The following is a 17,449-nucleotide window of genomic DNA, read 5'->3' on the forward strand; positions in this document are numbered from 1 at the left end:
TTTTCTCTTCATTTTTTTCCGTAGAGTGGTCAGTAATGTCGAATAGTAATCCCCCTTATCCAAAAAATTAATCATGATTACCCAAGTCTCATCCGTTTTCAAATCGAGCACAGATGGAACGCGATGCTTCTACCCTTGCACGCTTTTGGTCAATATTCAAACATTTGGGGATCCATTTTGCAGCCATTTTTCTCATGTCCAAATTGACGTGAACTATATGATAAACGCGTCGTTTGAAAGATTCAGTGCTTCAGATATCCGTTTTAGCCCAATTCGACTATCTGATAAAATCATGTCATAAACTGCATCGATATTTTCGGAGATTGACACAGAAACTGGCCTTCTCGATCGGTCATTATCTTCAATGGAAAATGTACCTCTTTTAAAGCTAGCAGTCTAATTTTCACAGTCGCATACGAAGGACATTGATCACCAAGGTTATTAAGCATATCTTCGTAAATCTGCTTACATCTTAACCCTTTTAAATACAGGTACTTGATGATGGCTCAATAGGGGAATGTGGAGCAATGTGGAATATACCTTTGATCACGTTTTGATGTCATCGGGCCCAGTGTGCGCCGGGCATGAATAAATAAAAGACTACTTAATATTTTAAGGTTTATTTTGAATTACGGTAAAAGAACTTTCAAAGATCGCAATCCTTGTGCAGTATACAAAAACGATGGGAAAATGATTGCACGAGTTTTGAGTTTAGAACTCTTTTGTAACAGCGAGTTAATGCAAAAATTGGAATGTTGACGATTTCAACACTTCACCTAAATATAAATAATCCCCAAAGCTTTTTATCTGTGAAATTATTGTGTCTTTGGTAGTGGCCACATAAATATATCAACACTTATATGTTTAGAACTATTTTATTTAGGTCAAGGCATCAAACTAAAACATTTTCGTACATTTAAAATTCTGTTAATGTAATCAGATCACAAATATACACATTTTTTCAAGTGCCTTATCACCAATGATTTAGACATGCATCTAACTAAAACATAAAGCTATATATTATTCATATAAATACAACTTCACAATAACTTATGTCTAACTAGTAATAAATTCCTTTTGCAAACAAAAATTACGATTATTCTTGAAAATCAAGCTTGACCTGGTATTTTCGATTGTTCTTTTTATTAAAATTTTCTTGAAATACCAAGAGTGTATAAAATAGTGAATACAAAAAAATGTGATCGCAAATACCTTTTCTGGGAAGCAAATCTAAAACTTGCCTGATGTCTTGATATTTAGAAATGAATATCAAATTATTCTTAAAAAAAGAGTATCATGAACTTTTAAGACTACGTAGCCACTTTGAATAACCCAAATAGACAATTATCAAAAAAGTTTCACATATATTATTTCCTAAATAAACTGCACCGGAACATTATGGTACCATATCTAGTTTATTGTTCTTCGTCTCCCAACTCGTGTTTAATTTTAGAAAAATCAAATTCTTCACCTGTTCCACGTTTAAATATATCCAAAACGTCTAAACAGGTTGTTTCGAAGTGAGTAGTAGCATCATAAGACTCAGAAATAAAGATCTGAGACTGAAGACCATCATCTGTAGGTTCAAAATAATCTGATATAGAAACAAACTTTTGACGAATTGTTCCTAAGAGGTCTAAGCCAGGCTTAATTTCGATTTCTGGAGTATCAGTTTCTACAGTAGTGGAAACCATTGCTATAAACCAACCTGCAAAATGATTATACAAGGTTAAAAAATATAGATAAAAAATGTTAATTCGAACTTGATAACACTGATAATTGGGAGAAAATGTTTTATTGCTATCTACTTCATATATATATATAGTAATTCTACAATATTAAAATCTTGAGTTACAGATGATATTAGATGAAAATGTGAAGAATGTAAAAATTATACAGCATTAAAAATGCCAGCAGAGCTTACCACAATTGGCTCTTCGACTTGGTTTAGAATAATCTGATGTGTACAGACCAATGACACAATTTTAGAAGACCATTAATAATCACAGATAACCTGAAAAAGGCCGCCAAAATCGAATAAGTAAGATCGATTTTTTGGAAAAGAGTACATTAAAATGTGGCTTTGATATAAGCACTGCACTGTAAGTATAATTAGCACTTGGCAAGTTGAATTATAATTTTCTATCGAGATGCATCTGGTTCCCTTTTAACTCCAGACCATCGAATACAGCGACTTCAGTTTGCCCAAGAACACCGAAACTGGAGAGAACGTCAATGGACTAAATTTATCGTCTAAATGACGACTGCCGTTATGGCGAGCGATACATCCATGCAACATTAGCAGAACAGTTATAGTAGAAGAAAAGTTATGAAGTGGGCTCAATGGTTTTTTGTAAATCCAAACTTTCATGCATATTTATAACTAGGGGAATATATACAGGCTGTATATAAAAAATTGGGAGCTAGTATTTTTGATTTATTTTTGGGACGAAATTTCGTTTACTTGCTTTTTAGATTAAATTCCATATACATCACGGCAAATTATATAAAGATTCTAAAAAATCACGGTTACAGTTGCGCTCCTGGCTCTCTTCGCAGCCAGGTACATTATTAATATTTATGTTATGATTATGACTGACAGTGTGACCGACAAAAGTCGATTTTTCGGTCCGTCCATATTTTAAATGAACTCTTTAGTCTGCCCAATATACATGCCGTCACAATCATCAAAGCTGACTTCATATATACTACTATTTTCCAAATTTGGTAGTTTATCCATAGAATTACCCAATAATTGTTTTAATGTTTTGTTGGATTTATAAATCAATTTAAAACTCACTTTGCTAAATATTCCTTGTTTATAGGTTAATCGTCATAGGTTTAAGAAATCTCTAAGTGAAACCACTTTTTTCCCCACCCAGAATAAAAAACAAGAAAAATCTGCTATGCTATCTTTCAATCCTGTTTACACAAAAGGATTAGAAGGAAAATCGAGTTTTGTCTATCACGCTGTCAGTCACAATCATGACATAACATTTTCTTTGTCACAGATAATCTTACCTTTAGCAGCTACTTGATGAGTGTAACTCACTAAAGAAACGTAAATATCGGAATTACGGCCGACTTGTTTTTGAGGAATGATTATTTGGGTCGATAAAGCATCTCTAGTATTAGAAATTGGATGATCCAAAAGGCAAATGCATCTAATCACTTGGCCCTTCTTGCGAACTCTATCTGGAACATATGTGGGGTCGCAGTACACCTGAAACAAAAACAAAACGATATTTTTTATTAATCACTTATTACTCCACTCGCTTCACTTATTGGGAGCTGCTCTTATAGCAAATCCAAGAGCATAGAACAATCTCATTCCAACTCGACCACCTAACTAGATAATCTATTTAACTTTGTTACAATATGGTTGGTGAAAAGATTCAATTTACCACTGAACTTATGTTGCTATTCTTTTAGAATTTTGCATCTAATCATACAACTTAAGAATGTTTCTATGTATTTAAATTGATTGAAACTATTACTAACCTGTTTGCATTTAGCTATTTCATTGCCGGAACGAACACCTATTACTTTCCCACCTTCGCCTAGTACAATTTCATCAATAGCTTTATCTAACATATAGGTACCTCCATAAATTGCAGACAACCTGGCAAAACCTATAAGTAAAAGAAAATAAATTAGCAAAAGTTCTAATTGCAATGGTGCTGTAAGACATGTATTTGATATTTCTGAGTAAAAATCTTACAAATGAGTAAGAAAAGTTTAAGAAGAAAAAGAACCAATTATTGGATAATTTTACAATAAATTGAAAACTTGCAATTGAATCTTTACATGTATAGGACTATCAATGGATTATATTTAAGTTTCTTGATTTTTACATGAAACGAGAAGCTGTGTTGAACAATATTTATTGATTATTTACATAAATGTTTTACAATTATCACATATTAGGGTAACTGTGCCAGTGCTCAGTTATGTAACACCGCTCTGCACATTACCATATTAGAAAAAAAAATTAAGTAAAACTCAAAGACCATTTTAAATCATAAATTATTGTTTGATTAAAATTTTATTCAAAATATCATATTTTAATAAAGAACACATTTATAAGAAATCACAAAATTAATTCTTATTAGAAACTTAAAACACTTAACAGAAATCACATCTAAATTCTTGGTTACATACTTCTTCATAGGACGAGCCATTGAATTTGGTACATTTGAGATGGAATCTTGGACATAAATCACATCCAACATTTTTCAGCTCATCCTTGGCATCGCTAGTTGTTCACTACGTGTATCACATTTTTCTTTATTTTTAATCTCTATGGTACTGTTTGATTTGCCATTTTTCTTCTTCTTTGACTGCTTTTCAATTTTCTTTTGAGAAAGCTGTTTTTATTTTTCATTCTTTTTTTCCATCTTATCTTCTTCTATTGTTTAATTCTCCTGCTTCTTTCTCAAGTAAATTATAAAAGATTCTGAAGAAATTTCTGCTGGAGTTCTATTTCCTGATGTTTTCCTTGATTTTTCCTTTGATTTCAAAGGATTTGGCCAAAATAGATGTGTTTCAAAATGAGTATATCCTGCATTTTTCAGCGTTTGATTTGATTTCCTTACAGTTATCAGTCTCTACTTTCTGGAAATTACCGTCAACCTTAAATTGTTTGAGTCGGTAGTTATAAGGTTTACTTTATTATTAAGTTCTGGCGTTTTGTTTGACTATCTAGTTATCATTTAATTCTATAAGATCATTGGTATCAAGTTCTGGAAGAATAATCACCTCTTGTCTCTACATTTGGTGTCTCCGTTATATTGTCATTACTATCACAGTTTCCATTTATCAATTCATGTTGAAATATAAGAGATCTTTCTCGACATCATTTTTATTATCAGTTTCCACATCACCTTCATTCATGGCTGACTAGGAGACTCAAAAATTTTTACAAAATAAGTGTATGGTGTAGTTATTTTTTCAGTGTTGGATACGGATGAACTTAGCACAGTTACCCTTTAGGTTGCTAAAACTACAATTTAATAAAAATATACATATCATCATATAGTCTACATTGTTATTAATATCAACAAATAATTATACAGACCTTGTGGTAATTCTCCCAAACCATACATAGGATACAAATATGGTGATTTCCCATATCTGGCGAGTGAATCAGAATACAACTTAATACGATTAATAGTATCAATAGCAGCTCTATTCAAGTATTCATCATCCCTATGCAAAGCCAAAGCATGTCCAGTAAAATCTTGAGTATTTTTGTCTGAAATAATATAATAATAATATGGTCAAAAATTTATAAAATTTCCATTACTTGAGAATATTTCCTGATTAAATCATTTATTGAGAATGCTTCAAGTATGAAGCATGCTAAATTTGTTGAGTTTATTTTATACAATTTTAATTTGATGGTGTATGATATAATTATAATTTCAAGCAACACTCGCTGTATACCCATCTATGGAATCTTTTTGATTTTTAAAAGGTTATTTGTTGATAATGATTCTGATTAAAAAAGGAGTAGTTGTAAAAGAGAAGCCTAGAAATGTACAGAAATAAAAATTAAAGTTAACACATCCATTCAGTTTTACTCATAACTAAAACAATCAATCATAATATCAATCAAAGCAAAAAACACATAAATACAGTCAACTAACCAAATCAACTCAACCAAAATTTATAAGAAATTTTGTACATATGTACGACAGATATTGTTACAAAACATTCTTTGCATTATTTTATAGAATTGTTATAATATATAATCTTACCTAGACCAAACTTTTCATAAAGGGCCTGCATATTTTGTGTATTTGGATCAAAATCTTTCCATGTTTTTGGATCATCAGCCTGAAAGTCTTGAACATATATTAAAAAATTGCGGAATCGACGTTTTTCAAACATTCCCATAAGATCGGATGCAAGTGCTTCTTTTTGATCAACAGGAACCTACAAAATCACAAAAATAGTAGTCTTTTAGTATCTTGCTATTAAAATGACATCATTGAGATGTTATTGAACAAACAAACTTAAGGGGGTATTCTGGTCTAGAAATTTGAAAAAAACCGAGTTTTTATGCATATTTTCAAAGCTTAGACCCTTAATAATATGTCCTTAAATGAATTTTAAAAATTATTAAAAATAAGCCGACCGCATGGAATGAGTTATTCTACTGGAATTTTTTCTCAAACCTTAAACGCGTTTTTCTCGAAACTACTTTTTTTGATATGGTTGACACGATATCTACAGTCCTATCCAACCAATTCCTTTGAAATTTGGCGGAAATATTTTTTATATATCTCTCTATCACGTCTGCGTGGATTTTAAAAAAAATCAATTTGGTGTATTTTCAATTTTTGTGGACGCCATATTGTATATTTTTTCTGCTAAAGTCAATGCGATAGCGACATCTTTACAGATTGAGAATTTTTAAAATTTTCTTGTTTTAGATCACTACAAGGGCTGGAATTATGTTAACCAGGGTGCATCGTTTTTTTTGTAAAATATACTAGTCTGTAATTTATTGAAATTCTGATTTTTTTCACATTTTTTTAATATTCTTAAAAAGTCAATATATATCATATAAAGAACAGTATATTTTTTTCTACAACTCATTCAAGAAAAATTCTAGAAAATAAACATTTTAATAAACTATAATATAGCTTCAAATTGAAAATTTTTAACAATTTTATTAATGATTTTACAAATTTAATTTTATATTTTCACTGATTTTTTGTGATAAATGTTTCCTTTTTAAATCTGCATAGTTATTTTCTTCGATACTATTATAAGTAGAAGATTATTCTATTAATTCTGATGAATATTCTACATCAACCATTGATGTCATGGCTGTTTTTTGTCAACTGTCCTTACAATAGTGATGTCTGTTTTTTCTTATTTAAGGAATATTCTATATAAGTTTCCATTACCGCCGTTGATTTCCAACCAGCAAAATTTTTCACTGTTAAGGCATCACCTCCTGCATCTGTAAGGATAGTAGCCCCTGAATGTCCCATTTATAATTTCACATCTGGTATTATTTTTGGATGATTACCAATCCGATTTGTCTTCCACTTTGTTTATATTTCATATTGTAAAATTTAGTCGATATGTACAAGTTTTCCATAATTTTTCTTTAAATTTAGTGCGGATAATCTGGTATATTTTACTTCAGTAAGAAATATATTGGACGACACATATAGTAATAAATACAGTAATTAATACGAAATTAATTAGTAATAAGTTTATGTTATTATTAACTTTGTTTATGAGGTTAAGCTGTAATTAACGTTGGCAGTTTTCAAATAATAAATATTTCTATGAACTCCCAAATATTCATATCATTTATCATGACTAAAAATTACTCAAACGTTATAAATTTGCAATTATCTTTATTCTCATGAAATTATTGAATAATAATACATTCTAATAATTAAAATTACCTTGATATTTAAAAATAAAACAAAAGTAATATTATTTATCGCCAATGATTTCTATAACTACAAAAAATCGAATTTACTAACTGCATAAAAATTTAGATGACTTGAGAGAAGAAAATGTTTAAAACATTTGTTTAAATCTTGTTTAAAACAACTTAACTGTTTTGTTTTAAACATGTTTTAATCCATGTTCTTTTTGTTATGACTCTTACTCAAATGTTCAATTACAAATGGAATTAAATCTACCTATATGATTAACTCTTATAATATATATTATCCTTTTTTCAGTATTCGGTATTACTGAACTTTGACTTTGAATTAAAATGTTTAAATACTGTAACTAATTTTGAAGCTTTTTCTGTGCCCAACCTATTTCAAAGTTTAGAGTGAATTACCCCAAATGTAGAAAACAAACGCTGAAGTCCAGCAGATGAAGCAATACCTGTATGAAGCTACTGAACAAGGTCTATTGTAACTTGGTCTAAGACCTTTTAAGTGCTCTGAAAACAAATAATGTTTCAACAGTGATGTTTTTGCTTGAAAACTTATAATAAAGAGCATTGCTTCTGGATAATATAGTGACATATATTCAGGACCTTGTTCTCTTTGTTTCTAGCTTAATTTTATACCTTCAAATCGGTGATCCAATATATTAGCAACATAGTAGACTGGAGATATTACCAATTGAAATATTTTTACTAAGTAGTTTATATCAGAGTCGGAGTAATTATCATTTTCCTCAATGAAGGTAATCAAATCAGCCTATATTTCTGAGCATTCGCTAATAGTACAGTCTTTCTGAACTTTATCTAGAGCAATTGATATTTGTTTTAATTTAACTAAGTAGCCTTGCACATTCAGTTTGAAGTTTATATTGTGAATTGGGCATAAAACTTGTGATATTAATGGGCGGCAATTTTTCAAAAATGATATCACAATCTTATAGATGTCTTTTGAAGCGTCATAATTGGTTTTTCGTCATTTCTTTGCACCAATCGACACGAGCTTTTTTTGAATGATTGTCAAATTATCCCGTATCCAACGCGAACAAATCCTTTTGACAGCCAAATGTTCATGCAAAACTGAATGTATGTGAATAGAACTAATGCCCAAATATGCCTCAATTTCACAGTATGTTACATGACGATCTTCACAAAATTCATCCTGTAGCGAAGTAAGACCACAAATGAATTTGGAAAACCAATGACACACTGAGTGATTGAGATGGTGCTTCATCACCAAAAGTCGAAGTGAGTTGATCAGCTGTTGGTTTAATCCACATCAAAAGTTATAGAAAATCATCACATGAAAATGTTCACGATTTAATTCCAATTTTGACCAAGAGTATCTGTAGACAACTCAAAAAGTAAATTGTTTGACAAAGCGATCTGAGTACATTCTCCATTGAAAATGTCAAACTTTATGATGGCAACGTCAGATTTGACATTCACATCAGTGTTGCCATATCTCAAAACTTAAGTAGCAGCCCTCGTATATATGCAAAAATTTTTTTAGAGCTACAAAAATATTTGTAATGTTGAATATTACATACGTTTTTGTTCAATCTTTCCATTTTTTCATATATTGAATCCATAATGAAGTAATTTTCAACTTTTCACGCAAGGATCCCATTAAATTTTTTTATAATATACTCCAACCATTGTTCATTGAATACCCTATACATGTTCTTTGATGTAAATATCAACAATGATTTGTTATATACAGATATTTTCCAAAACTCTAATATAATGAATAAAGAGTAAAGTTACAGAAGCATTGACAATCTACCGATTTCAGTTAACTAAAAAAGCTAACATTATCTCCATTAGAGCTTGAAAGATTGGTAATTACATGCTCCAGTGCACATTTTCTAAAATTAACCACACAAAAAGTATATTCTGTTAAAGAAGCAACATAATTATCATCTATTTCATAAATTCGAACATAATGAACACTTAATTGGAAGATATTAAAACAAAAATATGATTAAGCTGCAGTAACTTGAATTGGGAAATTCAAGTGTGACCAAATTCAAAAGGCTTAAGATCAGCTAAATTGGACTGTAATTGTCTAATTCTACTCATATTAGTTTCAATATGTTTTATATAAAGTAGAAAAATTTGTTCCAACAACTATGTTCTGAACCTAAAATTTGCAATGTAAATGCGCAAAACCGGGTGCGATAAGATAACTATAAACATGTTTAAAAAAATTACCTTTGATATTTTTCCACCCTTGTAGACATAACTTCCTTCGACAGATTTGAACTCCAAGTATCGCGTAACGCCCGTGTGAATAAGAAGCTTGACCAGAGATCCATTCGCCATGAGGAACTTCGGAATGAGATCAACATTCCAATCTCTTCCTCTTCCATAGGATTCATCTGGAGGAGGAATGCCAAATTTTGCAAAAAGTTCCTCCAATGGACAAATTGAAGCAGACTCTCCGCCGTAATACTTGTTTCGATCGACGTGTAATACCTTTTTTCCCGAAACCGATAACATTCCACTAAGGATACATTCTTTAAGACCGGTGCCTAAAACAATGCAATCGTATTCTTCATCCATTGTAATACACTAATAATATAAATTAATAAAGAAACTCAATTGACGGCAAAACCAATACCGATACGGCCCACTTTTATTGAAGAAATTGATACGTCACTATACATTCCAGTAGTGCCAGTTGCAGAAATGACATTTATTTCATTGCGTATTTTCGTACTAATGACATAGCCATTTTTTAAGAACATTAATTATATATCATTATATTGTAAACTCGTGAATCTACCTCACTTAAACTTAGAACTATTGTGTGCATCCAGGACTGTTCACCAGTCAGTTTTCTCATCTTATATACTATTTCTTCCTTTTAGCGGATTTAAACATTAGGATTGAGTATTAAAAACTTTGTATTGGTTATTTTGAAATTATGAAAATTATGTGAAAAACTATACAAGTATATACCTAAGTCGGAATAAGTTGAAGACGAACAATATTTAATGTTGGTGTAACTGCAGACCAGTCAAATATCATTGTCATTAAACTGCCAATGATGTACCTTATTTGACGTTTGTTAATTTTCGCGATTTGTTGGCAAAGCGTTTGCGCCAATGTAACCAGTTAAGTTATGAGTTGGAAATAGTTTAGAGGTGCTGGTTATTGAAATAAAATTCAGTTACTTAATGTTTATTGAAAGCTTTACTACGCGTGGCATGTAATAGTTTTCTCATTTGTGTAACACAAACCATATTTTCTTTTTGAAAAATTGCAATTTATGGAGTTTTTTTCGAGATATGAAAAATAAAGGTAAGTATTTGTATGTTTTAAGATTTTCTCATTAACCTTTCTTCTTTACTTTTATATTTTTATATATTGACTACTTATGGTTATTATCTTTGTAAAATCTCGATTTGAAGGACGTTGAACTAATATATAGTATCATTTTCACGGCAAAATGCTAGTCGATTATAGTATTAAATGTTAAAATGCCAAGGTAAACTTTCTGTGTTAATCTACAGCTGTTAAAATAATTTTCAATGCCAATAGTAGTTTTGCTAAATTAGTATTGTTGTTAGTGCTCTATCGTTTTCACATATATCCTATTTATCCTTGTTTGTATGAATTATTCAGGTCATACTTATAAGAATAAATAAATTTAATTCAAAAATTGAATTGAATTATATCATTTGTTTTGATTACCTACTCAATTACCGTTTGTAATTATATTCACATTTATATTACGAGATTTATGTAACTAGAAACTTTGTTAAATACAAGTTTCTCTATTTCATGTGGTATTAATAATTTTATTAATGTGTAAAAAGCGCCTGAATTCATCCTTGAATCCTTGAACTTATAACTTCCCATATTTTTAAATTAAGCTTTAACTTGAGAGCAAAGCTGCTGGATTTCTATTATTAAACCTTAAATGGTTTTAAAACTGTTAGACATGAGTTAAAAACAAAGTGAGTTTAAAAATGTAGTTGTTTAGTATGCATAACATAATTTGTATAATAAGAATACATTAATTAGATACATTAGAAAGTAGCATGTAACGCATTTCATGAACTCTAATTGCTTTATGCAGACATATTTAAATTGAAATAGAATGAATAAGCAAGAAAATGTTATGATTGATTGAACTACTGATATAGCAGTTTCATGTGTATTCTTTGGTAAAAAATACTTAAATCAATAAAGGTGGGTAAGAATTAATCACAAATTTCCAAATATATATTTGAAAACAATTACAAGAATAAATAATTGATATATGTAAACATATAACCACAAATGAAGTAATCTTTGTAAATACTTCACCAATCATTGTAGATAACTGGTGGGTATCTTAGTACTTTGTCAAATATTGAATCATTTGTTGTATTTTAGTTGAAAATTTATCTATCATTATATCCATTTTCATGTATATTCAAATTTGTAATATGTTGAATTTTACTTAAAATAAGTAAAAATCTCTGATAATCAGAGTACCAAAATTTACCCACCAAATTCATAAACACAAATATATAATTATTCTAATGTCACTGCATTTATTGTGGGAATAAATTGTTTGATTTGGAGTTCTGTTCGACCCTCCCTGAGATTAACATTTAACAATGCAGTGCCCAAGGACACAGTAACAAAGCCTACACAAAATACAACCTACTATGTCTCCATACATAAATATAATAGTTCTCTGATTCAATGAAAGTTGATATATCTGAAAAAAAAATTATTAACTTTTCTTTTTCTCTTCAGCTTTTTTTATTATTTATATCATTTGTTAGCTTTTTTCTACATTTTTTCATATTGGTTTTATTTCATATTTGAAATAGTTAAGTATATTTTGGGAGCGATAAATACTTTCTTCACTACCCCCCAAAAGACAAAGACAAATGATTGAGCAAATAATTTTTGGAAAGTGTATAGAATGAATAACTGATGAGGGAAGAGTAAGTGGAAGAGACAAACCGAATGAGAATTATTAGTAATATGAAAACAGAAAAATTGGAAATGAGTGTTAGTTATACTCTAGAGGATTTTTAGTTTCACTAATAATTTTAGGTTGCTTATTGTGTGAAATTGTATTTCCTATATTCATCAGATGCTAAAAGCTATTTTAAAGTATTTTTAAATTTTCTTCTGAATATGTAAATAATAAATGAAAAGTCTATGCAACGCTCACCGTCATACTTGATTTGGGTTGGTCTTGTTCTAGAGCAAATTCGTTTCTAAATTAGTAGTTTCTTGTAAAATTTTCTCCAAATACTTATTTGTGTGATGAACTCGATTAATTTTTCCAATCAATTTTGATACATCTGCTTGTTTATTGTGATCTGTGCATTATGTTTTTCGAACCATTGATTTAGTTTAACTTATCGGTCCAAATTATTAATAATCTTATAAACTATCATTTTGAATACCGTGCAAGTGATTGGGTTCTGTGAAACGATTAATAATCTTATTTTGATATTGATATTTCTAAGAAATGATAAGTATTTTTGTAGGTCTTAAAAAATGCGTTATTATGTTAATCTGAGAAGGTTGCCATGCAAAAACAAATCTATGCTCGAAATGTTTCCCAGGAAATGTATTTTTTACTTTTATTTTTCTGTGCATTTAGTAAAAGAGTAGAATTTTGTGCTCTCGTGCCCTTCCCCTCCTGGTGGCTTTGCTAAAAGTTCCTTAAATTGTTTTCAGCGGGATGTATGGCAAATTTATTTTATACATATAACAAATACATTATATCAATAATAAAAAACACTTGTGTGTATGGAACTTGTTTATCATCTAAAAGATTACGTTTCAATTACCTATATGATTTATTCTGTGTGGCAAAATCGATGATTTAACTGTAAATCGTTGAAAATAGGTTTAAGAAATAGTGGTACCTATAACGTTTTTTTCTTTAATTGCAAATTCAGATATCTTAGTATTACTATAACTGGCGTGCAGTGTATTTGACCCAAAACATTATTAAACATTGTTCAATTATCTGACGTGAGGCTTTTATTAATCAGTTATAAACAGATTCTACTTAATATGCTCGATTTAAACTCATTGACTGAATCTCCAGATCAGGATTTAGCTATAAGTTGAATAGTTTTTATTATTTGGATAAAAATTAAACTAATTGAATTGAATGTATCATGTTTAAAAAATCTGGAATTTCATTTGAGGGACTAGAATATATGTTGAAAATCTCATAAAAATACAAGGTTTTTCTAAATTCATGCGACAAAATTTAGGAGGTGATTGCTCCTATGAAATTAATATGAGTCTTTCCTATAACACAAATTTCTAAGCCCACCCCATTTCTAGATATCACCCCTAAAAACTGGTGACTAAAATTGAGTAATAAAATTATAATTTAAAATCCTTATTCTATTTATATGTATTTTTTATTCTCAATTTTTTCCCTAGCTGCCGAGAAAAAAAATAAACACCATAATATTTTCAATTAATTGAGTGGAAAACAGTAAAGATGTGAAATGTAATGCGATTCATAATAAATGCTGAAAATCTAACAAGAATATTGAAAAAATGCCCTTTGCGAGTGCACGAAAATTATAGAGTTTCAAGTTTCTAATATTACTAAAATTTTAGAAAAAAAATTAAAACTAAATTTTAGTCACCACCTTTTAAGGGTGACATTTTGGGAAGGAGTGGGCTGAAGAAATTTTGTTATAGAAGAAAGACACATCTTAATTTCATACGAGAAATCACCTTCTAAATTTTGTATTTAGAAACATCCTGTATGTACAGATATGTAACAGAAACCGAGATATTTGCCAGTATAGATTGAAATTTATAACTCAGCTGTAAGGCTTAATAAAATATGATCATATTATATGTCTAGAAAATGGTTGTATAATCGAAAAGATATAATTTTTTAAATTAATATATTTATTTTTCAATGGGACATACGAAATCTCAGATAAATGTATGTTTTTATGGGGACACCGTTATCATGTCTTATGTCAAAATAGATTTATTTTTTTTTTAAATTTTGGTTGAAAAAAGTTTCTAAAAAATATATAATTTTGATCTCTACACTTTTTATTAAAAACTTTTCTCACATCTTTTAGTAGTTTTTAATCATTTTCAACCTGCACCCCAATGAAATTGAAATTTTTAACTATAAATCCTTACAATTTGTGCTAAAATCAATATTGAAAAATGCACACTGCTTTTTGGATGGTAATTTGAATTCTTATTTCATTAGACTCAAAATCGTTCGTTCCAAATATCAAGTTTTTGCAAAAAAAAACAATAGTGACAGAATTCTTATTTAACCTTCAATTCATCGAACATTCTCAATTTTCCCATTTCTGATTTGTATTGTCAATTCCAATATATCCCTCCCATCTTTCTGATGGTATCAGCGCGACTTGAACCTGGAACCTCCCGCATGTGAGCCTCGTACTCTAGCCACTACACTACGGAGACCTTAATAACACGTTTTTTTACGCACTACTTCATATTCTCTATTAGTGCTTTAATTTTTACAAGTGATCAGTTTTTTTTAAATCACCTTCTATCGACAATTTAGCAAGAAATAGATGGGTCCATTCACTATCTTTTCGAAAATATTTTCTGATAAAAATTTAACAAAACCTATAAAATAAACGTGGTATTCCTTTTATACGGCAATTTTTTCTCCTTCTAATACTCTATTAACGATTTGTAAATCCATTTTAAGTCGATTTAAATGGTTCAAATGTTTTTATTGGTGATACAATGAATATGTATGAATTGAAAAATAGTTCAATATAGACACAAGTTAAAAAAAACTTTTAAGAGACTATTTTTTTATTTTATAAAGTTTTTAGCGTTACAATTTTCATAATACGTACCTGATTGTTATTCAAGTATTGTTACTTAATGCTGATTGTATCAATTGGGAAGCATAACTGTTTTATAGTATATTTTTAGATTCTTCCCATATGTTTAATCGTTACAATTAAAACACATGTTAATAACCCAATTTATTATTAATTTAATGGAAATTGAATATATATATATATATATATATATATATATATATATACATCTAGTGGAATAGTTACGATTATTTTTAAATCGCACTATCATCGGAACTAATAGAAAAAAATGAATCAATTTTATTTTGGTGGTGCCTTTTGGGAATTTATCATAAGCAGTCTGGAATTATTTTTATTCGAATGAAGATGAGCTTGTTTGTTTGTAACTCTCCTTATTACTGTTAGTATATCCCACCACTTTAATTGAGTTTTTTTTTTTCGGAAAACTTTTTTCAACAATTATCACTACAAATTTTCTGTTTACGTCTCTTTCAATTATTATACTTGAATATTAATTTTAATATCCTGATAAAATCTACTACTAGATCTAAAGTATGTCGGTTATCTATGATTAAAAGGTGTGAGGTTTAAAGGTAGGGTGTAGTTTTGTTTAACAAATGACTGTAACAAATTGTTTTATGAATGTGATTGCTTCATTGCCGAAAAAAATGTGATTGAGATCAGCAAAAGAATTATCAACGCAGAACAGACTGATGATTGTATAATATCCAGCTTGGCAAGATGAGCGAAATATCTCCCATGTCCAGTCTTCATTCTAACTAAACTTGATGAGTAAAATTTCGAAGTTTTGTAGTTCGGAGGGGAATGTAATGTAGGATAAATTTGAAAATAGGTGTTATTTGAGGATCGTGAAGCGGTATCCCAGTGTTTCTGTGAGGACACGTACATTTTATCTTTTAATGAATTGATGGCATCTTTTCCTGTATACTCCATTTAGTACTGAATCTTTTGATAATCGATCAGCTTTTTCATAACCAAATATTCCAATATGTCCTTTAACCCAAAAGAATGCTATACTCAAATTTGGTAAAAAGTGGTAAATAAATCCAGTTTAAAAAAACTATAAAAAAACACTTTTAAAGCACGACAAACTAAAAAGTTAAAAATAATTTTTAAAATAAGCTAAAAACAATAATGAAAAAAAATTATATAGTATTATTGTGAAAAAAGCGTTGGCCGCTGGATGTATGAAAAATATGGGACAATATGGGACTATCTAATTTTTTATTCATTATTCTTTTAACGTATCACTAAATAAGTCGTATGACTAATTAAGGAAAATACATTTTTTAGCCAAAAATCGATTTTATTCATCAATGTAATCTCTTTCAATAGTAATACAATCATTCCAACGCTTCTCTAAATTCTCGATTCCGTGCTTGTAAAAGGATTTATCTTTTGTCTCAAATTAGGCTTCAGTTTCAGCAATTGCTTCTTTTGATTTGAGCTGAATTTTTCTCCGCCGAGCATTTTTTGAGATCAATGAATAGCCAGTAGATACTAGGGGTCAGATCTGGACTATTCGGTACATGAGGAAGCAATTCGACGTGTATTTCGTTTAATTTAATCATCGTTGCCATCGACTCGTAAATCGTTGCATTGTCTTGGTGAAACAGTGCTTTTTTCTTTGATATATGAGGCTGTTTTTTTTATCTTTGCATTCAAGCGAACTAACTACTCTATGTAGTATGTATGTATAATGTATAAGTTTCGGACGTGGTTCACCGATTGCAGTCCATTCAGATGATGATGATTTTGATTCCGAAGTGATGGACCCATGCTTCATCCATGGTCACATATCGACGCAAAAAAATCTGATTCATTACGTGTAAATCTGGTTAAACACTGTTCTGAATTACCAAGACGTTGTTGTTTTTGATTGACTGTGACTAAATGCGGCACCCCCTTGGAAAAAAGCTTTTTCATGGTCCAATGTTCGTACATAATTGTAAACTCACTGTCTTATGATATCTTTACGGCCTCCGCTATCTCACGCAATTTCAATTTACGATTAGATATAAACAATTTGTGTACTATTTTGATGTTTTCTTGAGTAACCATCTCAATTCGAACCAGAACGTTCACCATCATCGGTGTCTGTACGACCACGTTTAAATCCAGCAAACCAATAACAAATTGTTCTTTTCGGATAACATTTTTGAAGCTGAGTTTGTGCAGT

General features: G+C 29.7%; 2 protein-coding genes across 4 annotated transcripts in view; one reads left to right on the forward strand and one right to left on the reverse strand.

The window, feature by feature from the left end:
- Positions 1-604: 604 nt before the first annotated feature.
- LOC130901117 (rab GDP dissociation inhibitor alpha) lies at positions 605-10,125 on the reverse strand. Its single transcript, XM_057812221.1, has 6 exons — positions 9,644-10,125; positions 5,760-5,937; positions 5,078-5,254; positions 3,502-3,632; positions 3,022-3,223; positions 605-1,708 (listed from the first exon to the last, which is right to left on the reverse strand). Exons 1-6 carry the CDS (start codon positions 9,992-9,994, stop codon positions 1,416-1,418), a joined length of 1,332 nt encoding a protein of 443 aa, XP_057668204.1. The 5' UTR covers positions 9,995-10,125; the 3' UTR covers positions 605-1,415.
- A 335-nt stretch (positions 10,126-10,460) lies between these two features.
- Positions 10,461-17,449, forward strand: part of LOC130901118 (phospholipid-transporting ATPase VD) — a 72,978-nt gene continuing 65,989 nt past the window's right edge. For 2 of the 3 annotated variants that reach the window (XM_057812222.1, XM_057812223.1), the window contains exon 1: positions 10,463-10,735. The gene's annotated coding sequence lies outside the window, so the exon portion shown is untranslated. Of the gene's footprint in view, positions 10,736-17,449 lie in introns of all 3 variants that reach the window. The other variant, XM_057812224.1, reaches the window with a different exon arrangement.

The sequence above is a fragment of the Diorhabda carinulata genome, chromosome X (assembly GCF_026250575.1).
Source record: "Diorhabda carinulata isolate Delta chromosome X, icDioCari1.1, whole genome shotgun sequence".
Lineage (NCBI taxonomy): Eukaryota > Metazoa > Arthropoda > Insecta > Coleoptera > Chrysomelidae > Diorhabda > Diorhabda carinulata.

Coding starts and splice junctions, on each gene's coding strand:
- LOC130901117 (XM_057812221.1), bottom strand. CDS start 9,994: ATGGATGAAGAATACGATTGCATTGTTTTAGGCACCGGTCTTAAAGAA. Junction 3,224..3,501: donor AAATAGCTAAATGCAAACAG/GTTAGTAATAGT, acceptor TTTTTGTTTCAG/GTGTACTGCGACCCCACATA. Junction 1,709..3,021: donor TCATCAAGTAGCTGCTAAAG/GTAAGATTATCT, acceptor ATCATTTTGCAG/GTTGGTTTATAGCAATGGTT.